Source organism: Pleuronectes platessa, chromosome 17 (assembly GCF_947347685.1).
Source record: "Pleuronectes platessa chromosome 17, fPlePla1.1, whole genome shotgun sequence".
NCBI lineage: Eukaryota > Metazoa > Chordata > Actinopteri > Pleuronectiformes > Pleuronectidae > Pleuronectes > Pleuronectes platessa.
The window spans coordinates 13,442,356-13,468,458 of NC_070642.1; the positions used below are offsets into that span (position 1 = coordinate 13,442,356).

The window sequence follows — 26,103 nt, forward strand, 5'->3', positions numbered from 1 at the left end:
ACTTGTGATGGGATCTCCATCTGAACAGACTGAAGACAACAATCAATTACTTTAGTGTGACCAACGTCTTAGTGGTCACTTTAATATGTAAAATGATTTATAAAAAAGGACACTGAGACAACAGATTCGTTTCAAACGTTTATTAACGGCTCATTTCTTGGCTTTGAAGTATTCTTCAATCACATCCTTGGCTTGAGACTCCTTGCCATAGTCCTGAAGACAGACAAACAAATGGATGTTTGAACTGGGCACACAACTTCCTCACATCTTTGAAAAACATTAAAGACATTTGAATGTAAAAACATTCTAACGCAACACTGGTGTCAGACTGATTCACATTGAAACACTAATTCTAACCAGTTAATTGTACAAACACAATTATCCTCAAACAGGATGTTATCATGTTCTTTAATTTGAAAATGCTTGGACCATGTGTCAGTACCACAACATGTTTTAATTACTGAGCAATTAAAATGCATTTAAGTTTTCCTCAATTACTTTCTAGACGTACAGACTCCAAAGCAATGTTATGTAGATTATAAAAGGTTAGTCACAGGATGACCTAGTATTAAATAATGGCAAGTGTTTCCATGTTGTGTATGTAGCCATCTTCAGGGACCCCAGACACCACAGAGAGATGAAGGGGCTCGTACCCGGGCCGTCATATAGCCAGGAGTTAAAAAACAGCTGCAGGGCACAAGGCCCAGCACCTGGACTTGTCTGGCAAAGAAGGTCTAATCCATTTAACAGCAAGTTTCGACTTGTTACATATAAAGAAAAAAGTATAGAAAACTTTTTAAAAAGCGCTTAATTTACCTTGACCACGACGCAGCTGCAGCCCACCACCTTGCGGGGTTTGCCCTCACGGTCGATCTTGCAAAGACCAACCCACTCGCCGAGCTTCTTGTTGTCATCAACCTTAAAATTAAGAAAAATGACAATCTAAATTTCTGCTTATACTAAATATAGTGCAATGCTTTCATACTGTGTTTCAGTGAAATTAGAAGGTAGCCATGCTCGGACTGTTGGCTACACATAGCAAAACCCCTTCAACTGAGCTGTGAGTTCACAACTATTCAGAAATATTTAGTCTTGTCTAAGGATTTTTGTTAACACAGACTGGTGCAATGCCCAGATCCAGGAAGCTGTTTACCTTGATCAGGTTGATCTGATGCTCGGCGCAGAGGGCCTCCACCAGCTTGACGTACATGGGCTCGTCGCAGTTTGCAGCAAGGACGCACAGATGGGCCTGACGCCTGCGGGACAAGGCTCGTTAATTCAAGGGCTATACAACCTTTTTTGGGGGGGGAGATGTATGACACATCTCAGACGAGAATTGGGTAACAATGGCATTTCATCCACATGGAGTTCAGTAGAGGGAGCCAAAATATCACCAGTGACCCACCCATCAATGAGACGGTATTTATCAAGTGAAATAACGTTAGAGTACGTACTTATCCAGAGCCTTGGCGGCTTCACGGATACCACGGGCAAGGCCATCGTGGATTAGTGCGGTCTTGAGCACTTCAGGGAGAGCGGTGTTGACATCCATCACACCTCCAGCGGCAGCGGCAACAGCAACGCTATGGAAAAGGGTCGAGGACATAGATGAAACCACTTATTTGACAGAAAATGGCAATGTGAAGTCAAGCGAATTTCATTTGAGCTTCCAGCGCGTCAGACTGCGGTTCTCACTCATTGAAGAGTGAAGGGGTATCCGACAAAGAATGTAAAGTCATCATTCAAGCGACAGAAAGCTCATTTCGAGGACAGGTTTGGAATCAACTTGCAAATTTAAACTTAAATTTGTATTCTTAAGGAAGAGGTTTCATTCTTGCTTTACATCTGTAAACAAAGCAACACTAAGCAATATTTCTGACGACAACTGGGCCTCTTATCAATACAAAACATTCAATGGTTTTAAATGATTCCAGCATCCCAATTAGCCATTTATACATGTTGAATTTGGAATATCTTTTTTTACCCTTTCCCTGGAAGGTCACTACCTCCAGGTACCTCAAACTCCCTCGGTAACCTGCAATTACACTCACATTGACTTTGGGCAATACAGGACCAGGCCACTATGCAAAATCACCCACACACTCATAATCACACAAGTCAAAACACAATGGAGGATTAGCAGACAGTGATTAACACAATTACAAGTATGATTTAATGAAGTGGACACCTAGAGTGTGACAATTAGAATAGGACATGTTTTTAAACAGTGACCCGCAACCCCTCACATCACTTTAGCAAGAATCTACAAGATGCACTTTTTTATCATCAAATTTGCAAGCATGCGTTTAAACTTTGCTCGTGCTACAGTCACACTTCATTCAAAAGGTAACATCAGATACTCTTGCCTCTGAGTCTTTTTAAACTTTAGCTAACATTGACTTTGAGAGTGAAATGATGCATTGGAGGCCATCTCTCTATGTGTTTACAAAGCAGAGCAAGCTAGCAAGAGCTCACCTACACAGCATTAGACTGTAGTAGATGTGTGTGAAAGATGTAACAGCTCACATGTGCACCAAGATGCTAGCTACAACACTCAGCCTGCAGCTAGGCTAGCCACTTAGCTCACGTGAGATTAAGTTGCGCAGGTTCACAGATAAATAACTGAAACTTATCACAAACAATGGAGCCAAGGTCCAAGACAGCGTGATCTACACTTTACACCGTTTCCCTGCCGAGTATCTGGTTCACATTAAAACATTATGGCGGACATTGGGCGTCATGCTCACCCTTCCTCGGCCATAGTAGAATATCGATGGATGGGGGACTAAAAGTTCTGCAATGAAGAACAGAGGAGAGAGGAGAGTCATTATTCATGTTGCACATGTCACCGCGATGACTTAAAACACGGAGATGTTTGATTAATCCGGCGGATTGAGCCGCTGATGAAGAAACGCACCCGATCCTCCTCTCGGGCAGCTGGTAAAGAGGACGTCATCGGTGCGCGACATTGCTTTATCGGCAGCAGGCCCCTGGAGGCGTCCGGCGCTCTGCCTGATCCGGTTTGCTTGGCTGTGCAGAGTTTGCTTGATAAACTGTGTGTGAAGTGAGGTCGATCACACACAGGACTCACACTTCTAGCCTTTTCCTACTTATATGAAAAATACTTTTTGTGACCTCCCCCCGTAGTTTTATTGTTAACAAATGAAGTCAATCAAACATACACACAATTTTGGGTAAATTATGAACATCCAAAGTGTACAATAGTGCTGCAATATTTTGCTTTATAGGGATGAAACTAACTTTATTTACTTAATTTATTTCACGAGAACAGACTACACGAGCTTAATAGATCAACCCACTATTAACCGTATGTTTTGTCTATCAATATACATTTGAAACATGACAGTGAGTGTGTCGGACGGTCGATGTGTTTTTTGTGTATTTTATGTCATCTTAAAACACAAACATACAAAGGACAACAACACTATGGCACACAATACATTTACAAGACAAATAAATGGTCATACTAAGAATGCTGTATTTCAGCTAAAGTACTTGTGCCTTTTTAAGTACTTTGATAAATGCTCATTATTATATCGTAATAGTATGACTCATTGAAAAACGTTGAATTTGAACATTAACAGATGGATAGATTCAAACCGCTCCTATCAAGCACCAGCTACGGACATTTCTATTATATTTTATTTTATTTTAGACCGAAAATCACCATAAATCATCAGAACCTTTTTTAATTCAAAGACTTTCTTAAAATATTACACTTTTCCTCCAAGAATATGATCTCAGGTTTTCCAATGCACACTGATTGTTTGTATAGCTGAACATTTTCGCAGGATTGTACGCAAAAATATGTACATTACTTTTCTTAACATATCGTAAAACCTTTTCACGAGATTAAATTGTTTAGAGGAACCTTTCATATGTGTGTGTTGCAATATTCATTAACATTTTAAAGGTTGTGCTGACCTCCTCTCTGTTAAACATGTAGATAGACACCAAACTTTCACAAAAATAAGAAAAGACAAAGGCAGTTTCCGAGATTTAATTTAATCACCCAGATTAAAAGTGGATTTTTCATTTACATATTCTTGCACTTATAGTTCAGACCAAACACAACATCTGTCCTCATATAAATGTGAATATATGACTTTACGGGTCATGTTTTTGGTTTCCTCAAATTAGATAGATATTTCGGTGTGCAAGGTGATGTGGTTGATCCCAGAGCCTTCACAGTTTAAGAAATTTATGCAGTTCTTCCATCTCCACTGCTTCTTCAAAAGCTTTGTAGTCCTGAGAGAAAGAACAAGAGGGTGGGACAGAGAGACAAGAAAAGAGAGAAATAGGTCATTTGTAGATATTTTCTAATATGTTATAGAGAGTGCCTGCTGTGCATGGTTTACAATCTTCTAACAGCTTGTGTCCTGTGTCGAGGCTCGTACAGGCATTTTATGTAATAATTCACATGCAAATATTATATATATATATATATATATATATATATATATATATAATTTAAACAAAATGTAGCAGAATCTGATAGGAATGTTTTATTGCTCTAGCTATTTGTTGATAAAACTGAGTGAGATGAATAGTTTGATCTGAAAAGATATTTAAATTCATTCTTGAGGAATGTCTGTACTGGGTGTTGGCTCAGTCCATTAAATATCGGTATTTGTCTTTGAACAAGAACAGTCAACCTCTAGGTGGCGCTAAAAGAAAACCCATAACAACTTTTCCCAACTCTGAGCCAAATGTTGATTATACGTCAAAACACAGTGCTAAAGTTAGTTAGTTAGAGAGTTAGTTAGTAAGTTAGTTAGGTGAGTTGATGTGATGATAAGGCTTAGTATTAGATGAAGGCCTAGTGGTTATAGTTAGGCTGTGGCAATGAACAGTGTGTCTGTCTGTGTGTGTGTGTGTGTGTGTGTGTGTGTGTGTGTGTGTGTGTGTGTGTCTGTGTGTGCAAGCCTGTAGCTCGCATAATAATAATTCATTCCCCGTGTCTACGCCCTAGACTACCACAGGGTGTTTTTCCCTGTGTCCCACATGCAGAAGGTGTGAATGAAGGTTGTTGTCAGAGACTTACTCCACAGTAGATGTCACCGTTGCATATTTGGGGTGGCAGTGCTTTCGGGTTCCCTGCAATCCTCCTCATTTCATCCTTATCATCCCCATTCTGAGCAATGTCAACATCGACATGAGGGATCTTCAGGGAGTCCAGGATCATTTCGATTTTCTGCTGAGCTTTCTTTATCTGGAGAAAACAGTTTGTTCAATCAGTGTTAAATTCATGCATATCCCCTTTGACACACACATTCAAACCAAGTGCTGTCGAGCAATTACGACTGGTCACAACGAGCAGAAACAGAAGGTGCACACGGATTAACAGAGAATATGATGTTCAACACGTCTCATGAGATTTTGGTTAACCTCTCAAGTATATGGCCTCAAGTAAAAGAAGGGAGCAAGTTACTCTACCTCAAAGTTGCTGCTCACGCTGGTAACAAACACTTTGACAGGCATATCTGCTATTTGAACGGTAACTCCTAGATGTCGACACAACGGGTTCCTAAAGAGACACAGTCAGAGAGAGGTAGAGCGAGAAGAGGAGACAGACGGAGAATGTGCTAGTGAAGGTATGTGCTGCTGTTTTGATACTGCAGCAGCAGACAGGGTAAGCAGGTTTGGACACGGCTTACCTGTCTGCATTGGGCACACCCACTCGTCTGACCTACCATTCTAGTCGCAGCCTGTCTCACTGCAACGATTGGGAAATAACAGACATTCACATACAAGTGGTGGAAAGGAATTTACTGCGCTTTGTATTTGACTTGACGATATCCTGTTTGTTCTTCTTTAGTGTCGCAGATAAAGGATCTTGTCTCTCCACTACATAAACTTTTATAATGACTGGCATTTCACAACATGAGGAAAACGCATGTGGATGATGAAATTGTTCATACTGGCTCATTGTTACATTGTCAGGACTTATTGGGACACTTTTTTCGCGATCAACAATTTTTATTTTAGACCTGACAGGACATAACAAACAACAACAACAGCAACAACAGTGCACTACACAAAACAGGAATTTAATAAAGGGAGGACATTTTTTCAAAATAAATGTAGGAAGAATATTGTTATATTGTCTTAATTGGTCTTACATTATTCTGAGAAGATGTATTCTTTAAGGTGTAGCTTTCGGATATTTGGAATATCCAAATATTTTGGAATGTTTACAATATTTCATCCTATTCCTAAGGGGGAAAAATAATAAACACCTTCTTCGTTGAGCAGTGTTTTTGTATTCCTATTGTCGTGTGTGACCTGCATCAAAGACTCTGCAAATGAAAAGGAGAAAGTGTTGCATGAAATATAGATTTATTTATCAGAATCTACACAAAAACAAACAAGAATACAGCGGGAGAATTTCCCTGCAGTGGAAAAGACATGAAACTGATTTGTGATTAGCATTATCTACCGGAAAAAAAAAAATCGTCTCAACAAGATGAAAATATGCATTATAGGGAAACTACATTTGAAGAAGAAAGCATGTATTTGAGGAAATATGAAGTTGGTACATTTCTCAATTATTTGTAATCGTAAAGAGGATTAAAAACAGAATTAACCAGGTTCTTAATGTTCCTATGGTCTGACTGTAGGAGCAACATAACACCAGCTGATTGTTTTTTTTTCCTGAAAAACATTTAAATTTTGCTGCTGTGATGTAGACGTGTACCCCAGAGTGTATCAGTACACTGTAACATCACTGTGAGCTCTGGTTACAGATGCAACAGAAGTGCAAACTGCACAGAGTAACACTGCTTTTTTTTTAAGAACAACGTTGCGTGTTCAAATCTATTGAAACCACACAACGCAGGCTTCCCCTCGAGTCATTTTGTTATCATGAGCTGACGAGTGGTTCAAGCTCGTAACACACTCTCCCAGCCAGGTCTTCAGGGACTCTTTCCACAGAGTTATCGAAATCCCCATCCACACTCTTGTCCTCCGGGCTGTGAGCACGTGGAGCAGGTCCATCATTCACCAGGGTATTTTGGCCCCTGGCAGAGACAGGGAGGGTGGCAATGGTTGTTAGATCTCAAATAAAATATATCCGACTGTGTATGTTTTGGCACTTTCCTCACCTGCCACTGAGGGCTCCGTTGCTTCTGTCATCTGCATCTTGTTTTATCGCTCCACCAAACCTGTTACTAAACTGAACCGTGGTGCCTGAAAAGTGAGTATAACATCAACATGACACAGGCAGTCAATCTGGTTTGACATGAATTAATTACAGAATGTATTACTTTTTGGGGCCCATTTGATAGCATCAAATAAGCCATTAAAACCAAACTTATCAGAAACACAAATACAGGGTCATACATAAACCATCTATCAGGGGGAAAAAACATTCGTGTATAAACTTGTGCCATGGCCTATTTCTTATCTGCTGACATGGTGGAGGCGGTGCTCCTGATTTATACTGCAGCCAGCCACCAGGGGGCAATCAAGATGTTTTCACTTCAATTTTGGGAGCTGTCATGTCATCCATGTCTATGCAGTAGTAACAGCCACAGTAAAAGCTCAATAGAGCTCAACTGAATTAAACTAATCATGGTATTTGACATCAGATCATTTTTTTCTCCATTTTTGGGATTGAAAACATTGATTGTTGCAGCTTTAAACAAGGTAGACACACATTAAAAGAAAGGTGGCATTGCAGTAGTTTTGTGATATAAAAGTTTGCCTCTTACCAGCTCCGCGCCGTCTCCTTCTCCAGACCAGGTAGCCTACAACCAGCACAATTAGCAACACCACTAGACTGACCACAACTCCTGTGACAACCGATGATGATGAAGATGCTGTGGGCAGGAATGGATCATTTAGTTGTGATAGCTAAGAATAAACATGGCTCAAGTTGCTGTTTAAACACTAATAAATTCTTACCAAGAACAGTAACTTGAAGGGACTTTGATGGCTTGGAAATGAAGGACGTAGACGAGAGGTTAACAGCGTAGACACAGCTATAGTCTCCTTGGTTTATAAAATCTATTGCGGGAAATTCAAAGTATGCCAGGTAGAAGACAGAGTGGCCAAATGCTGGTTTCATCTCAGTGGAATTCCCGTTGGACCTTTCCAGGTAGAAGACACCTTCGGGATATTTGGAATGAATAGAGCAAGTGATGGAGAAGTCGCTGCCTTGGTTGACCGATATTTTAACAGGGCTGTAGATCACCATCGCATGAGGGGAAGTCAGCGAGATGGAAGGTGTCTCCAGTGTCGCTAAAGAACAGAGACACACTTTTACAACCTCACACTACACACATATCACCCTATAGAGCTGTCACTTTTTTATGAGGCGTTTCAGTCTCTAAGCGAATCGAAACGACTGAAGCTGTTTGTCTCCTGATCCAGCAGGGGGCGATCATTGTCAGCTTGACCTGCTGAATGCTGTCTTGAGCTGTCAGTAAAGTAAACCAGTAATGTTACATTGTTTTGCAGGGTAAATGGAGGACGCTACGTCGAATTCGCTGAAACTGGAAAAACTGACAGCCCTACTTCAAAGAATAATGTTCAGAGGGAAAAATGACTGACCCGTAACAGAGAGCTCTGCAGTATTTCCTTGAGGATAGTAGATGACTTGACCCACCAGTTTCTTCTGATATTCACAGAAGTATGACCCCTTCTGGCTGAAGTCCACCGTGGGGAAGGCAAAGGTTGCCGCCTCATTTTCGGAGAATCTTTCCATTTGAAACGATCCTTGAATCGTCTTCAGGATGAAAGTCCCGCCCATGTGTTCTGTTACGATCGTGCAGGTGATTTCGACTCGGTCACCCCAGTTTACAGAGGACCGAGGACTTATGGAGATCTGGGGTTTCTGTAGAGATCCTGAAATTGATAATGCATTGTAATTAGTTTGGTGTGTCATAACAAATGACTGGATATAAATATGAATATGAATATAAATATCTCCTCTTCCTCCCACTGTACAATAATGAAGCAAAAATATCTTGTAGTGGTGATGACATTTGGAGAGATAGTCTGCACAGTGGTGATCGGGGGATGGAACAGTGGTGGAAAGGTCCCGTCTATACATGTGGTCAACCAATCGAGAGTCACTCTCAGCTGCCAATCATGATATTTCACCCTGTTTTTATATCCTCAAATAACTAAGTAAACCAAACATACCAGAAACATCATTGAGATAAGAACTACGTAAAATGACAGAAAGCGTCTTTTGAAAAACTAAGTTTGGCATGACTTTTTAATTTCTTTTTTGGTAACAAGGACGAGGAAGGGTTTCTGACCTATACTGCAGCCAACCACCAGGGGGGTGACTGAGATGTTAAGGCTTCACTTTTGGGTGCTTTCAAGTTGTGCACTTTTATATAGAGTCTATGGCCACGGCCAAAGCAGCTTTACAATGACCCTCTTACCTAAACATATGACACCAGCATCTTCACCGTGCCCACAGTTATTTTCTCCAAACTCAGGATGTGTACAGTGTGTCAGAGCCGTCTCTGTGCCTGAACATTCCACGTTATCCAGCCATATTGGACCAGAGCCTCTACCGAAGTGAGCACTTCCTGGACCAGAAATTGCGTGACCGCAGCCGAGCTGTCGACACACCACATCGGCATTGGGCAGTTCCCATTCATCGTCACACACTGTTCCCCATTCGCCTTTATAGAGAACCTCTACTCGGCCCGAGCATTCACCAGAGCCCCCGACAAGACGAATCTGTGCTGCATATGAAAACAGAAATGGAGAGACAAGAAAATCCTGGAGACATACTTTACATACAATTCTGACTGAATATTTAGATTTGAAACCTATTTTTATGTGAGTGCATCCATACACGTAAAGAAACTCCAGGTAAAAGCATATTACACACTGTCCCACTACAACCAGCTCTTGGCTCTAGTTCCAAATTCCACCTATGGATGTGTGTGAGTGATTTTTTTTGTTTAATGAAAAAAGTTAATAAAATTATTTCCCGCTCCCTTGCTTTTACCTGGGATCAATTTTCCAACTGCATGTGAGGATTTTGAACACCTACCTGCACAGCTAACGCCAGCATCATGATCATGCCCACATGTTGATGCTCTGAAACCATTGTTTGAGCACTGCCGAAGATTTGTCACGTTGTCAAAACACACATTGCTGGCCTCCACTACCGGTCCTCCACCTTGGCCAAAATGGGCGGCACCGTGTATGCTCACTGCACGTCCGCACTCCAGCAGCCCACACACCACCTCAGCTTTATTCAGGGTCCAGTCTGCGTCGCACACAGTTTGCCACACAGTCCCGTGTCGGACCTCGACTCTGCCAGAGCACTGGTCCTTGGAGTTGGCCAACCGGACCTCCAAACTTCCTGTGAAGTCAAACATATTAAAATAGTGTCATTTTTTGTTCTTTTGCACTCTATGTTGGACTCAACAGTTATGAAGTCAGGGAAGGAAACTAAATGTCATACTGAGAGCTCTGTAAAACATGTGTGCTGTGCCTCAGAGGTCATTATTGGTCCTTGAAGAGAGATTCAGGTCATTTTAATGTAAATGCTCAGTCTTACCTGTGCATACAACACCGGCAACTGAGCTGATGTTGCAGGGTTTGTGCGGTAATGGGGTTTGTGTGCACTGATTCAGGGTAGACTCCTGTCCATTGCATCCAATTTGATCGGTCCAGGTGTGTCCAGCGCTGTGTCCATATTCAGTGAAGGTGGAAATCTTATGAACCTTGCCACAGTCCAGCTGCCTGCACACCACTGCAGCATCAGCCTTGTCCCAAGACTGACCACACACAGTCCCCCACTGGCCTTTGTGGTAAAATTCCACTTTACCAACACAACGATTGGTCCCACCGGTCAATTTGACACTGCCTGGAAAGGAGAGTTTTTATATTAATGGGCCTTCGGTCCAACTCTAGGTGTTTTAAGGTCTGACTGAAATTACAATTCATTTGGGCAAAAAAATGTATCATGCTGTACATAAGCTGGCTATTTATCTTGACTTAAGTCATAACTTAAAAGAAGATATTCAAGCTTTATAAACTCTCTGCCATGATGGTGTCGGGACACTTTTGTGTGGCTCTCGTTTTTGGACGTTTGTCTGCATTGCTGTATTTACGTCGATGTAAATTCTGTAATTTGATTGGCCCAATGCAATGACTGCAGATAATAGAATATAGTTTGTAACATTGCATCATTCTCTGTTAACCCAAAACAGAATTTTCAGTTCCACCTCAAGTCTCACCTGTACATTGGACAGCTGCCTCTTCAATGCTATCGTGGCTCGTCCTGACATATTGTCTCTGCGTGCACTGTGTGATAGAGCTCTCTAGACCACCACAGCTGATCTTATACCCTCTAACATCGGTGCCTTGACCAAATGACCCTGCGGCCCTGACAGGATCTCCACAGTTCACCTCTCTGCACACCACTGCAGCTTCATTCATTCCCCAGTTAAGGTTTAATGCTGGAGCCCAATGGTCACCATGGCTGAACTCCACCCTGCCTGAGCACTGGTCAGTCCCATTGATCAGTCTAATGGTAGCTGTGAAGCAATGCAGAGAGAATCAGCAATTAGTCATTTGGTATTTGGACCCATCGGAAAGCAATGTGGATTCACGCTGGATGTGATATTCTGATGGAAACACTGTAATGGAAATACATGTGATATAGCTGTGAAATCCTTAACAAAATATTCATCTGAGTTGAGAGATAAATCAAGTCCACCTTGTAATAATAACTGAGATGATACCTGAACAAATCACACCAGCATCTTCCTCATGGCCACAGTTATTGTCTCCTACGCTGGCATGTTGACAGTGGAAAAGGGACGTCTCATTCCCAATGCACTTGACATCATCCAGCCAGATTTCTCCTTGGCCTGGACCAAAGTAGGCACTGACTTTGGAGGTCAGAGCTGTTCCGCAGTCCACAGCCCTGCACACCACCTGAGCGTTCCTGAGGTCCCACTCGTCATCGCAAACTGTTCCCCACGCGCCATTTTGCAGGATCTCAACTCTGCCAGAGCATCGGTTAGTGCCATTGACAAGCCTGTATTGTCCGCTACCTGAGGACGGGTGCGCTCATGTCAAAAATATTCACAATATGCACATTTTCCAATCTTTCAATTACCGTACGACCTTTGCTATTCTAGTGCAGTGCTGCCACATATCTCTATTTCTTGTGTCTTACCTGCGCATGAAAGAGAAACACCATCACATGTCCCCGTCTCACGAAGGTCACACTGGCTGATAGAGCTCACGTTTCCAGAGCATGAACTTGTGAACCCTTTCATTCCACTCAGACCAAAATTGTCTTCTTGGGATTTTTTGGGAGTTCCACACTGAAGTTCCTTGCACGCCATCGTAGCTTCTCTAACGCCCCAGTTATTATTACAAATGGGCCCCCATCGGCCACTGTGGTAGACCTCCACTCGGCCGGTGCATTTCTCCCTCCCATCGACCAATCTGAGATTCTCTAGAAAGTAAGTTGTTAAAGAAAGAAGTATTATATTTGAAATGTTAGGGGAAAAAATGTTGTTTAAGCAATGGTACATTTTCAGTTGCTTTTTGGGATCATAGGCTTTGTGGCAAAGAGAATAGACTGTGCTGTTTAGTTTAGAAATTATATTACTGCTATATATGTTTACAAGCATACATCTTGGCATAGGAAAACTAGCATTCACATTTTCCAGAAATGGCTATATATCACCTTTGGACTTTGTAAATAAAGTAATATCTCTAGGATTTCCATTTCAGAATCAATTTAAGGCACAGGAGGTACAACCTATTATTTCCCTTCATCATTCAAAATTGGGGTGTCACCTGTGTCTAATCTAAGAAAAAGCATGTTGTGTTACCTAAGCACTCAACACCAGCATCTTCAATGTGGGAGCAGTCGTTTTCTCCATATTCTTTGTGAGTGCACTCAGAGAGCGACTTCTCACGACCGTTGCACTCGACATCATCCAACCATATCGGATCGGGGCCACTCCCGTAGAACGCCTTGTACCTGACCCCGAGGGGATTGCCACAGCCCATCTCTCGGCATACAACGAAGGCCTCGTCTATCCCCCATCTGTCATCGCAAACTGTTCCCCACTGTCCGTCATGGAAGACTTCCACTCGACCAGAGCACCTATTAGTCCCATTCATCAGTCGAATTGGTTTGCTGTCTGTTGGGGGAATGTCAGGGTGTTAGATTTCACCAAAGAAGTTTTTCGTTGTGCCACCGATTCCCTCCCACAGTCCAAAGGCATGCAGGTCAGAATTGGCAGCTCCTAATATCCCTATACGTATGAATGTGAGTGTGGGTTGTCCGTCGTTTGTCTGGGTCTGCTGGATGGATAGTCTGAACACAAGTATTACTTACCTGAACATAAAACAGCAGCATCTTCACAGGCTCCCTTGAGTTCTTGAAGTGTGCACTGTGCAATACTGCTCTCATTTCCGAAGCAGGAGGTTTTGATGCCACTCATGTCATGTGCGTCGTCAAAATGTGGCACTACAGAGGGCGTGACAGGAACTCCGCAGTTTATCTCTCTGCACAGAGTGTCAGCCTCGCTAATGCCCCAGTCACTGCTGCACACTCGACTCCAGTGTCCATTATGGTGGACCTCCACTCTGCCATTACAACGATTGCTTCCATTCAACACCCTCACATTATCTGCAAAACAATGTGGTCAGAAAATGTAAATAAAATGCAAAGATTCCATAATTACGATTTACTATCTCTTAATGTTGACTTTCGAATCTCTGGCTTACTATCTCATAATTATGACTTTGTATTTTGGCAATTTTGCGACAAACTATCTCATCATATCTTTTTTTATCTCTTAGTTTTGATTTAGAATCACAATATTTAGTTTGTGTTTTAGTTTGTACGAAAAGACACAAGACAGACACTAGAGTCCTTAGTCTTTTCAGCGTTTCCAACTATTGCTTTTGTAAATTTTGTAAGTGTTTTGTTTGATAAAGTAAAAGTGGGTCAATTGAAGCAAACAATTACTGATATGCACGAATGGACTTAGTCTCACCTGAGCAGATAATCCCAACGTCTTCATTGTGGCCACAGTTACTTTCTCCGAGTTGTCTGTGGGCGCATTTTAGGATTGAACTCTCATGGCCGGCACACTGCACATCATCCAACCAAATTTCATCCTTCCCCATTCCGAAGAAGGCGCCTTTTACGACCTCGAGAGCCGTCCCACAATCTAACTCTCGACACACCACGACAGCATTGGTAATTCTCCAGTGATCGTCGCACACTGTTCCCCATTTGTCTTCGTGGAGGACCTCCAGTCTGCCAGAGCAGCGTGAGGGCCCAACCAGCCTAATTTGACCACATTCTGGAAATCAGGAATATGAAAGCACAGTAAAACAGAGGCTGCCTCATCACGAGTTTAAAAGCAAAAAAAGGCAGTTTTATTCTATCGTGGTGCAGAAATATCGACATCTAAACAATATGACAAGGGCTTTAAGGCTTGACATAATTAAACTGACTGACCTGTAAGTGGCAGAAGACTCAGGAGAGCTACAGTAGAAATACAGACATAGACAGTCATGACATTTGAAGTAGTATTATGGTCTCAATATCCTACATTTCAGTCAGTGCTGTCATATTTATCAGGAGGAGCGCCTGTGAGATCCACAATTTATTTTTCAAATTGGCACGGAACAAGTGACTCACAATGGTTCAACATCAAAGTTTTACACAGTGATCCGAGAGAAAAACAATCCTCTCATACAGATTCTCCCACTTTCACTTCTGTTTATCCATCTCGTGGTTTTGAATGTACGGAACCCACCAAACAACCCTACAACAGATTAACGACATAAAGACTTACCTATGGACAAATAAAGAGCATAATGGAGCTTGTCAGAGGAAATGAAGACCATTTTGTGTCTTCGGAGTAGATCATAGGCTGTCATGGCAGAATAAAAATAATAAAAAATATAAAAGATTGTTAAATGTGTGTCGTAACCTTTTTTAGTATAGGAAAAACATAACTTACCTTAAGCCTTACCTTAAAAAAGATATGTATAACCAGTGTTGGCAGCTCTTACAAACAAACTCACAATTTAAAAAATAAATCCCATTTGAAACTTCCAGGGGATAGAAGTCCCCATGTACACTTCCAGTAATTGAATAAAGAGGGAACTGCCTGGACTTGGACTGCAAACTGGATGCTTGTTGACATTTTGATCAATCATTAAAGGCGGAGGATCAGAAGGAGATTTCATTTAGGTTTTGCACAATATCTACATTCGGAGAAATACACACATATTCATCAGGAAAATACTCCCACGTTGAACATAACACAGGCAACAGCTTTCATATAAAGGTTTTAAAAAATTGTGATTTACGGACGAGGCAGAAGATAAGCTGCGGAAAAACAAAAAGGGTAACACGGATCAAAAGGGGAGCTGTTATGAGCGAATGTCAAGAGGTGAACTTGACCACTGACTTCTAACCCCCCCCCCCCCCCCCCCACTCACCCACTCCTGGTTATTTTTTTGTAACTTTGTATATTGGGTTGGTAGCACGGCCATTTCCTCATTTTATTTTATTAAAAAAAGCTATAGTCTTAATACAATACATATAAACAGACAGGGAGAATGATCTCCACATTACAGTGCATTGCAGTGTACTGTTAATATGAGCTTTGGCTTGCAGAACAATGGAGATGAGTTGACACTGAAAAAGCATTAGTATTAAACAACATTAAATTCTAGCGTGCAATTAAATGGTCCTCCTGATTAATGTAAATCTTACATTTAGTTTTCACAATGTGATCCCTTGGCTCTATTTATAAAGTTAAGCATTAGTTAGTGTCCTGCAAAGTAATCCAGGCCTTTATTGTCAATAATTTCCATCAGGAATAAGATCCTATCATGAATAGATGCACCAAATTTCAAGATCAACATTATTATGAATTGGCCCAAACCACTACAATATCATAATTTACAATAGCTTTAATGTTCTTACCTTAAAAAAGTGAGTTGACAGTTTTGTGCTCATCAGAGTAACATTGATCTCTTGTCTCACAAACTTACTGCACCCATCCAGCTCTTGTGCCGCACCTAGTTGTCTCAGTGGCCTAAGAATGAAGCATAACTTCCTCTTGCAAAGTTCTGAGTAACAGTAAGTTTTTTTTTTTTTATTATTCATTCAGTTCATGTCAGGAGTCTCAAGATACATTCTTTTCTGATGGGAGCCACCAGAATTTGCTTATGTTACTTCTACTGCATCTTTGGAGCCGCAGTTTATGCTGAGAGAAAATGAAACGTGGAGCAATCAAATGCAAAATAAAAGATATAAAGTAATGTTTCCATCTTTTCTTGGAATCTATTGGTATCCCTTATCACCTGTTAACAACTGATTAAATTGATTAAAAAAAGCGGATTAAAGTCAGCTTGGCTAATTCCCCAACATGTTGTTCTTTTGATTGTTCGTTAAAAAACAATCTTTCCGATTACTTGGAGGTTCCGGGCTCCATTATGTTGCAATACTGACTTGTCTATTCAGCTTAATATGCTCCAGATGCACATCACCACTTCCTAACAGAAACAAACACATCTGAGACTTCCCTTGATCCAGTGTGCGTCACATTACCTTCAAACAGCAAATCCTCATTTGTCTTTGATACTCACTGATTTATATATGCACATCTGACTGATGTACTTTGTTTTCTTTTTAATTAACTGACAATTAGGCCTGGTATATATTTTTCATTATGATGATTATATATTTTAATCACCCAAATATAAATGTCTTTTTTTTAACGGACTAGTTTTTAGGATTTAGGGTGTTCTATCAGCAAAAACTGAATTTAATATGATATGCTATAGTGATGTTTCCATTTGTGTATATCACCTTAAAACAAGCCTTTAATATCTACGGTCATGTACGGAGGCCTTTTCTGTTTTTACCAAGCGGCAACCCACTGTGACGTCCGCCCATTGTTTAGTGAACTCAAGTTTTGTATTTTTGCTCATACCATTTTGGCTGTTCTGAAACAAGAAGTAACCATATATGGAGGAGGAAGGGGAGGAGCCTAAATGTCACACAGTATTCATGCCCCAATGCGAACTGTTGTTTAGCGTCTCTTTGGACTCAAATACAGTTTTCAGACACTTCTGCACTGGCTTCACTTTCTGTACTGTATACAGTCTATTCAGTTGGCTGCAATATGCAACTTCACCACTAGAGAGCACTAAGTCCTACACACTGAACCTTTAAGAGGATGCGTGACTCCCATTTAAAAATTTAACGAGGTTGTCTTTTATAAAATAATCAGCATGTGGATATTAACATGATAAACAATGTCCATAGTATAAACGTTACCCACATGGTACCTGCAGACTTGAACCATAAACTAAAACCATTGTTGACCAGTCTATTAACACTTTAAGTTACACTTATGATGCTAATTGAAACTTACTTATCCAGTTTTTCCAGCTTTACAGTTCAGTCAGACAGAAAACTACTTTTCAAACCTTAGTCGACCCACCTAAAAACAACAGAGGCTCTAACATTGAGGAGAGCCATAGTAGAACAGAGCACTGAGATTTGGAGAGGACAGTGGGTTAAACACATATTGATGTCTGGGTAAATCATTACAGACACAAAGATATGCACGATTGTCTGATGGGAAATGCCATTACACCACAGGGCAAGGGCCGCAGGACGATCATGTCGCAAACAAGAAAAAACTGTCTCACATGTTTAATTGCACGTATAAACAGGTGAAACTTTCCTCTCGGTAGTAGTTTTGTTGTTCTTCCTTTTTTCCTATTTTTTTTTATTGTCAACCGGCCCTGAAGCGCAAATCCCAACAACAAATGGGATAACACACTCGCAAATCACAAAGCAAATGATATCACAAAACACAGCGACATTGACCTTTGAGAGAAAAGGACAGTACCTGCTGTCCGTTACAAGGGGTCATCACCGATTAGACAAATTTACTGTCCGTCATTTTAACAGGAAGGAAATGCTGCTTTCACGTGTAAACATGTGCGCTACCTATGAACCGACATTTATCAGATTATCAGCTATGACTATGCACACTTATCTTCAGTCTTGTTTTTCTCTTTAGACAGATTCGTCATGTGAATTTGCAGAATCTGTAAACGAGGGACAAGATTTCGAGTCCAGAGGGTTTTTGGTTTCTGTTTCTACTTTGACCAATCACGTTAGAGCAGGCTTTGGCTGCCTGCAGGTAAACGGTCCGTGTCGAGAGCAATAGAAGTGGAACACGTTGACAAAAGGGCACTGGCTAACAGCTCTTTAATATAACCGCATTTATATGCAGATAGTTGTTAATATAGATCAGCCAAAATGTCATCCAGACCCAACACACCTTTAGAAACTATCACTGTTGGTGTTTTGCGCCGAAAAACGTTCAACTCATGAGATTAAAGAAAATAGTCCGAAATCTTGGCCTTCATTTTCGCTGAATAAATCCACTGTATTTTGCGTTTTGCTGCTGTTGTGTGTTTTGAATTGCTGTGGTAATTTTCCCGTTTGTTGTAGTGAGTAGAACTTCAGGGCCACTGTTGTGTTGCCGCTGCTAGCGTCACCACAGCTAGATTTATTGTGTTGCTGTTGGCTCGTGTTCGCATCACTTGTCGTGAAGTCAGCCTTCTGCGGTGAGCGAATGACACATGATCTCCGCCTCTTAGATCGACAGGATGTAGTTTGAAAATTTGCAGCAGTTTAGACGGACTAATCAAATATGCAAAGAAATAACACCTTGTAAACAATTAGATGCACATAAAAAAAATACTGAGGCGGATAATACTCAAAAGTATTTTAATTGGCTTTGTTGTGCAAAATAACCCACACGGTGAGGTGTCAGTGAGTGTGATGCTCTCATGAAACCGATAGAAATACCTAAGTGCAGACAGAGGTGTGACAAATGTTCGTCTCACAAAAACTGAAAGAAATTCAAGTCATGATCTGGCAAAAGTAAAAAATAGGAGTGCTGTCACGATCTACAGCAACAATGCAATGTCCTGTGGGACTCGAAGTTAATCAAAAAGGGCATATCCTCCTTTTTCAGATGGCACAACATTCAGGAGAAATGTTTTGTGGGAGTGTTTTTTTCGGCTTGTTTGCACCCGACACCACCCAACCATGACGATTTCATAGGAGAGAGAGAGAGAGCCATGAAGAGACAACGCCACGTGGTGACATTAAAAAAGGAAGACACAGGGTACAGACGACAGGGCTGGAGGGAGAGCGCTAGTTTACACAGAGAGAAGCGGAAGCGCAGAAGAGGAGATCAGAGGCTGGGAGCTTTGCCTCTCAATGGCCTCAAAGCAACAACAATCTCTGAGATCTTCCATCGCTACACTTGGAGTAATATATTACACTTAGTCTATAGTTGCTTTGATGGGAGCCTGAAGCTGGTGATGACATATATTTGTCATGTTATCAACAAATCCCTGTCTGCGTTTTTCAAAGCCTGATATGGATTAGGGAGCCCCGCTGTTGCTCTGAGTGACATGTTCCTTCGTTATCAGAAACCTGGGCACTGTCTTTGATTTTAAGTCAATCCCACAATCACCATTCTGTTGCCTAGCATGCCCAGTAATAGGCCCCTAATGTGTGCTAATCTGCAGCTATAATTAATCCCTACGAACGTGCTGTTTACCCCCGTGTGAGTCATGTGTGTGTTTGGTAGAAAAAACAAAATACAAATATCGTTGTGCGGCTTTTGCAGTTGTGTTGTGGCTTTTGCATACGTGCGTTTGTATGTGTAAGACATCTGGGCAAGCGTACTTTAATCACGCCGGCAGTGGAGTGATAAAAAAACAAGTTGTGTGTTTATTTGATGACAGTAACTACACGGTCATGGACGGCATGATGTATAATCAGAATTAGAGGATGGTCTCATCTGCTTTGTGTTAAGCTGCAGTGTCACTGTCACCTCTGGGGAGGCATCCTGACACGCACACGCGACACACGCACAAGCACACGCACGGACACACACACGGACACGCACACAGACACGCACACACACACACAAACTTGCTTGGCCTCGGGTTGTTTCAGGTTGCATGTAGTGCTACATCTCAGCTCCCCCTCACTTAACAGAGCCTTCATTAACAGCTGCTGATGGAAACACACACACACACACACACACACACACACACACACACACACACACACACACACACACACACACACACACACACACACACACACACACACACACACACACACACACACACACACACACACACACACACACACACATTAAGGCATGCACCTACAACACAGGAGTGTGTTCAGGTGGCTTGTGCTGCTCTGCTGCACCTCATTATTGAAGTACTGCTGCGTTGTCGTCTTGTTTGCACCGAATTCATGTCACTGTATTTTACTATGACAGTACGTTAAAGACAAGCAGGACACACAAACGCCTCCATCCTAAGGTTACTATTCTTCTGTGGTAAAGTTGTTGTGGCATCTTGGGAGTCAGACACGTCTCTGGGACTTCACTGATGACGGAATGTTGTTGAGACAGTTTTTTTTAAGTCAGGAGGGGTCACACAGGGAGCGGTGCGGTTTGTGTCCTCGTCTTTGAAGGTCTCCTGGACGTGACACCACCAGCAGCTGGATCTATGACTCTGAATCCTGGAAACAGTGAGGGGGGCAAATAGCAAAACATCTCAAATCGAATTACTGTATCTGCATTTCATGGAATCAAACTTTGCATCCTCAAAGACCAAATGTAATATATGATATAGGAAGATCAGAGCCTCCCTGCTGAGCATCACACTCAGGAACATGTCCAGACTATGTGCTGCTGGTTAACACATAATCTTATCTTCTGTAACTGAGTTATCTATTGGACCTCGAGAAGAAATAGGGAGAGAAAGGATGTGACTGTTGGAAAATCTAATTAACGCTCCTGCAAGCTCCTTCGCTGTTTGACAGTTGCTTTATCAAAAGCCCCCTGTATTATGTCAAAAAACAACACTATAGTTCCAGCTATAGATACCTTTGTGCCTGTCCACACTGATATTGATATTTTGCTTTCGGCATTCGGTCTCGTCCGCGCGCAAACAATGTTTTAAGAGATTTTTGTCATTGCCTTCTAAAGTGCCGATTTTCAAAAACTCCAGTTTCTGTGTATTCCTCCGTATGTGTAAAACAACAGTAACAATGGAGGCTATATACTGTTTTTTTTTCACTGCTCACTTAGCATGCTCATGTACTTGAGGTTGTGGATGTAGACTTTAACGCCACCTACTGGCCTGGGATGCTTGTTCAAGCGTTTGTAGTAATTTTTGAGTTCTCATCTGGAACATTATTTTTGTTTTTATGGAGGGGAAAAACTCAGTTCAAAAGAATTTCCACAGAATGGTAGACGAGAGCCTGTTTCCCCTGGATCTTCTGAGACTGCACAGGAAGTATTATCAAGAGGATTTTCATCTCAGCAGATACATCATGCTGTTTGTTAAACAGACTGACGTGAGGAGACAAGGCCGCTGAATGAAGATATACTGACTTCTCCATTTTCTCACCACAACAAGCTGATGTGCATGAAACACTTACTCACATCAATCAACCGCCTGGTTCAGAGGAATTGTGCAGAATCTGGAGCTGCTGACCCAGCATTGTGGAAAGATGGGGGCAGTGTTTATTGAGGAAGTTGGGGGGGATGTATGACTCACAGCACAGTGACAGTGTGTGTGTGTGTGTGTGCGTGCGTGTGGTTTTGTGTGTGCACGTTCACTCACTTTCACTGAGGGTTTGGAACTGAGGCCTAGGAATGAAAACACAGTGTTGTTCTCCTTCGCTTGGAAGAAGTCTTCGTAATCCTGAGGGAGGGGGAAGAAAGAAAAGGACGTTGAGTGTAACCTAATCTCCGCCAGTTTGAAAAGTGGACGTAAACAACTCTGCTAAATTCTCCATATGCTCCCACTGCTGCTTTGCATATAATTCAGTGACCATGACATTGCAGAGTGATGGTGGATTACCTTGGCCAGTGAGAACGACGGCAGGCCGAGCAGATAATCTGCCTCGTCCATGAAACTGGATTACGACAGGATTACAGAGGAGCGTGCAATCCCAGTAGAGGACAGGAACTGGCAACCTCCGACTGATCGAACTCATTCACCAGCACATAGATAGCTTAGCCTTGTGCTAGCCTCTTTCAATGTAAACCATTTTCTGGCATTCTTTTTCTAAATTGAACCATCATCTACGTAAAGCACATGCTATGAGAATGGAAACGCTAATCTCAACCCTCTCTATTCTAAACATCATCGAGTGGTCCACCGTACCCCACAGTAGCAGTCATCACTGAAGATCTGCGGAGGCAGCGGGTTGCCTTTCTCTGGCTGCTTGTCCTGGGGTATGTTGCGGTACATCCACAGCCTTTGCTCCTCCAGCATGGTGATGTCTATTTCCTGGAAGTTGATGCGATTGCCCTCCAGGAAACCAACGATGGACTGCTGATGCTTTTTCAACTGGGCCGGTCGGAGAAAGGGAAGGAAAGGAGAAGACGGATGACGGCAGGGGAGGGATGGTGAAGAAAACGAGGGAGGGGAGGATAAAGATGTCAATTTGAAAGAATTTAGAGAAATGACAAAGCCAGCAGAAGCAAACAGACAAAAGGAGGAAGCCCACATTCAACAGTCAACTTTACCAGTTGTAGTCTATGAGATGGAGCTGTGGTGCTGTCCTGATGTACTCTGGGATAACATGGTTCTGTGTGTGTGTGTGTGTGTGTGTGTGCGTGCGTGCGTGCGTGCGTGCGTGTGTGTGTGTGCGATAGTGTTTACGAATTCTGTGGAAAAACAATCCAAGGATAATTTTAGAAAGGCAGAGAATCTCCCACGCTAACTCCACAGTTCAAGTTCCATGTCCAACATCCGTCACACATCACTGAATATATTTAGAAATATTGTATACAAGCATATTGTGTACTTCAGAAAGCTTGGATCCATCCCTGTTACAGCATGAATTGATGTAAACAAGGGCTTTTATTTTGTTGTGTATTATCCAGCATCGTGACAACTGTTTAATTCTGAATGTCTTCTTTGATGCATGAGATGAAAAATACAGAATTACATCTTTCCTATTTGCTGAGGATTTAGATAGATGCGTCTGCAGTGGGCCCTTTAGTTTACGGATCCTGATCACCCCGAGTGGAGCCATTGTTTTACCTTTAAGACAATAAGGGATTGTTCTGGACAGACAGTTAAGGACAGGGGGGTGTCCTCCCACACACACACACACACACACACACCGAAACGAGTTTCTCAAACTGTGATTCTCTGTGTGCGTGGTCTTCAAACTGCTTCATTTTGTGACTCACAAGTAAAGTTAATCGATTACTGCAAGAATTCTGAGCGTCTTTGAAGAGAACGATATCTGTCAGAAGGTAAAACTTTATAAGGATCCATTAGTTTACAGTGTGAGTCTATAGTGTAATGCACATTGCTGGTGATCACCTGCGTCTTCCTCTGAGCTGTAAGGCTGCATGCCTCTTAATAATGAAAAAGTTGCCCCCAGTGAGTGTGTGTGTGTGTGTGTTTGTGTTTATCGAGGGAATGGTACAGATTGTTGTGTGGCCGTGAGTGTGTACGTGCACCTTGGATTAAAGACATACAAACACAAAAATGTCAATATATGGGAGTAGATTATTTGAGGGCCCTTTCTGACATGCAGGGATTAGATTAAGGTTGAGGGAGCACATAATCCTTTGGTCACAGGCAGAAAGAGACAGACAGCAAGGGAGGACTTGTGATAATCAATATCAAATAAACCCAAACAGATCAATTACACTTGTCCTGAACAACAGCAGACAACAATAATGCTGTAATTTCACCATTTATGTAAAAAAAAACATGGCTGTGACTATATACTTAATCATGATCATTACAACCTGACATTTGTAATTAGGACAACAGGAATTACTAAATGTAAAACCTGATGAGGCTGAACCCGACACACATCTAGTGCTGAGTGTGTGTGTGTGTGTGGGGGGGGGATAACCTAATTTGCACTTCCATTCATTCTGTGTTGATCATTTCCGCCCCACTAATCCGCTTGTTGTAAATATGTGTACTGCTCATTTTATGGGGACGCCATTGTCTTTCCATTGTTGATGCTTTTCCCTTGAGTCTGCTTTTTTTCCACTCACACATCTCGCATTTTGTTTTTCCAGATTCCTTCTCACTTTATTCAGCTTTATCATCCTCCATCTCTACGTCCCACACAGTGAAAGTGTATTTTTTCTATTCTCCACGCACACACACACACGCACACACACACGCACACACACACACATCAGATTGAATCAGCGGAGGGACCCGGCCTCACCACTCTTCTTGATTCAATCTATTGTAACTCAATTCACAGTGAATTACATTCACATGAGCTCAACACTCACATAACTGACCCAAATGGTGAACCTCTTCAAGCGTGTATGAATGCCTGTGTGTGTGTGTGTGTGTGTGTGTGTGTGTGTGTGTGTGTGTGTGTGTGTCATACAGAGATGGTGTGTGGCTATGTTTTAAATGTATGTGTCATAGGTTTAAAAATAACTCTTCCCCAAACGCTCAAAGATTGCGCTGCCCTCTTCCAACCAAATGGTAAAATAAATATATTACTCATTTGTCCCATTACCTAAGAGCCTGAGCATCCGAGCGTGAGTGTTGTTTGATCATTTTCTGCTCAAACTCACTATCAGCTGGACTCTCTCTCTCTCTGCGGAATGTGGATGTTGCTCTGCACTGCAACTATGGAGATGAAGGATTGTGTTTTTTTTAATGACGCCATTACTCTTTAATTCTGTGAAATGTCAGAAAATAGTGGTAGAAGTCGCAGTGTCTTTGAAGCTAAAATGATCTTGTTAAATGTCTTTTTTCCAAAACGTCAAACATATTTAACTTATGATATAAATACATGAAAAGCACCAGATCCACACGTATGATAAAGCTGACGCCAGAGAATGTTCCCTTATCGGATTCATAAAAACGTCAACGCACTTTCTCCTGAGTTTCCTCGAGTAGATCTTGTGGTAGCAACTTTTAAATTGATCGAATAGCCTTTCGATAATTTCAAAGAAATATGTCGCCCTCCATTCAGGGACACTGACACAAATCAGTCTTATGGGTCGAGATTTAAACTTGCTGCATTACTCAGAGGTTGAACAAGTTGACTGGAACATCCCTCCAGACTAAAGCCTGGGATTTAGTCCTCTTTCTGCTCCTGATGATAGTCCCAGTGTAAAGGTGAACACTAAATACAATAACACTTGGGTTTTCTTACTCTAACACATGATCAATATGGCACAAATCTGCTCTAAATACAGTTGCGATTTTTGATTAAACTGGGTCTAATTTGACTAAGCTTGCTCTTATTGTGATTTATGAGGTAATAGATGACATGTGCATACATAAGTCTCCATCCTGGGGGAGTGTACATGAGTCTTCTCACACCAAACACTGTACTTTGCTCTCCATATATTGGAGAAAGAAGGTTTTACGAGGATTTGCTATTTGCTGATGTATTTTTAAAGGTAGTGTAGGTGAGGTGGCTGCCACCCCAGATGGAATATAAAACAAAACCCTGTCACTGAAATGCAACAGGCTGAAGGAGGACACGCATCTGAAGGGATCGCGACGAGCACTCACCGCCACAGAGCCACTCGAGGACGCGATGTAAACCTTGATGACCATCTTAATCCCAAATATATGTCATGCAGTTCTTCAGCGATCTGACCCGAAGGCGGCAGCGACCTCCCTCTGTTCCCTGGATTGAAGCTGGAGACTTTGAGAGAAGAGCCTGCGCATCAGATGAGAGGAAACACGCGTCTGCAACAGGCAAACTGAACCATGATCGCGTAGGAGACAAGGCGCTCAGCTGCTGCAGCTCCACACTGACGCTCACTGTGCACCCACACACACACACAACACTGGACTTCCGCTCACTACTTTTCACAATAACAAACAACGTGGTGTAAACATGGCACTTCATTATTCACCGTTGGGAGCTTATCCACGCAGATAATGAACAAATAGCTCGAGTCAAATTTTGTTTTGTCTTTTGTTTTTTTTACATAAATTATATTGTCGTGCTTTTATTGTGAA

The 26,103-nt window shown here is 41.9% G+C and overlaps 4 protein-coding genes and 1 non-coding gene across 9 annotated transcripts; all 5 read right to left on the reverse strand.

The window, feature by feature from the left end:
• Window positions 1–125: 125 nt before the first annotated feature.
• rps12 (ribosomal protein S12) lies at window positions 126–3,009 on the reverse strand. Of its 2 annotated transcripts, XM_053445961.1 has the most exons (7): window positions 2,918–2,975; window positions 2,748–2,794; window positions 1,985–2,035; window positions 1,455–1,583; window positions 1,154–1,256; window positions 817–918; window positions 126–213 (listed from the first exon to the last, which is right to left on the reverse strand). In XM_053445961.1, exons 2-7 carry the CDS (start codon window positions 2,759–2,761, stop codon window positions 151–153), a joined length of 462 nt encoding a protein of 153 aa, XP_053301936.1. In that variant the 5' UTR covers window positions 2,762–2,794; window positions 2,918–2,975; the 3' UTR covers window positions 126–150. The 2 variants fall into 2 exon arrangements, with proteins under 2 accessions (XP_053301936.1, XP_053301937.1); XM_053445962.1 differs by lacking the exon at window positions 1,985–2,035 and having other exon boundaries at window positions 2,918–3,009.
• On the reverse strand, window positions 1,673–1,748 carry LOC128460706 (small nucleolar RNA SNORD101). Its single transcript, XR_008342239.1, has one exon. It is a non-coding gene; the product is annotated as a small nucleolar RNA SNORD101 (small nucleolar RNA).
• Window positions 3,010–4,010: 1,001 nt separating the features above from the next.
• On the reverse strand, window positions 4,011–5,647 carry zgc:153284 (uncharacterized protein LOC751696 homolog). Its single transcript, XM_053445964.1, has 3 exons — window positions 5,458–5,647; window positions 5,066–5,233; window positions 4,011–4,269 (listed from the first exon to the last, which is right to left on the reverse strand). Exons 1-3 carry the CDS (start codon window positions 5,500–5,502, stop codon window positions 4,207–4,209), a joined length of 276 nt encoding a protein of 91 aa, XP_053301939.1. The 5' UTR covers window positions 5,503–5,647; the 3' UTR covers window positions 4,011–4,206.
• A 696-nt stretch (window positions 5,648–6,343) lies between these two features.
• Window positions 6,344–17,551, reverse strand: LOC128460694 (deleted in malignant brain tumors 1 protein). 4 transcript variants are annotated; one of them, XM_053445960.1, is made up of 17 exons: window positions 17,433–17,551; window positions 14,835–14,912; window positions 14,495–14,521; window positions 14,025–14,336; window positions 13,361–13,654; window positions 12,849–13,163; window positions 12,182–12,466; window positions 11,742–12,056; window positions 11,235–11,534; window positions 10,553–10,861; window positions 10,040–10,354; window positions 9,417–9,725; window positions 8,575–8,868; window positions 7,927–8,262; window positions 7,734–7,841; window positions 7,125–7,209; window positions 6,344–7,040 (listed from the first exon to the last, which is right to left on the reverse strand). In XM_053445960.1, the coding sequence occupies exons 2-17, from the start codon at window positions 14,884–14,886 to the stop codon at window positions 6,884–6,886; spliced, it is 3,813 nt and encodes a 1,270-aa protein (XP_053301935.1). In that variant the 5' UTR covers window positions 14,887–14,912; window positions 17,433–17,551; the 3' UTR covers window positions 6,344–6,883. The 4 variants fall into 4 exon arrangements, with proteins under 4 accessions (XP_053301935.1, XP_053301934.1, XP_053301933.1 ...); XM_053445959.1 differs by lacking the exon at window positions 17,433–17,551 and adding an exon at window positions 15,977–16,107; XM_053445958.1 differs by lacking the exon at window positions 17,433–17,551 and adding an exon at window positions 15,015–15,200.
• A 1,237-nt stretch (window positions 17,552–18,788) lies between these two features.
• Window positions 18,789–25,901, reverse strand: sh3bgrl2 (SH3 domain binding glutamate-rich protein like 2). Its single transcript, XM_053445963.1, has 4 exons — window positions 25,648–25,901; window positions 22,288–22,473; window positions 21,742–21,822; window positions 18,789–20,632 (listed from the first exon to the last, which is right to left on the reverse strand). The coding sequence occupies exons 1-4, from the start codon at window positions 25,690–25,692 to the stop codon at window positions 20,618–20,620; spliced, it is 327 nt and encodes a 108-aa protein (XP_053301938.1). The 5' UTR covers window positions 25,693–25,901; the 3' UTR covers window positions 18,789–20,617.
• Between the last annotated feature and the right edge of the window lie 202 nt (window positions 25,902–26,103).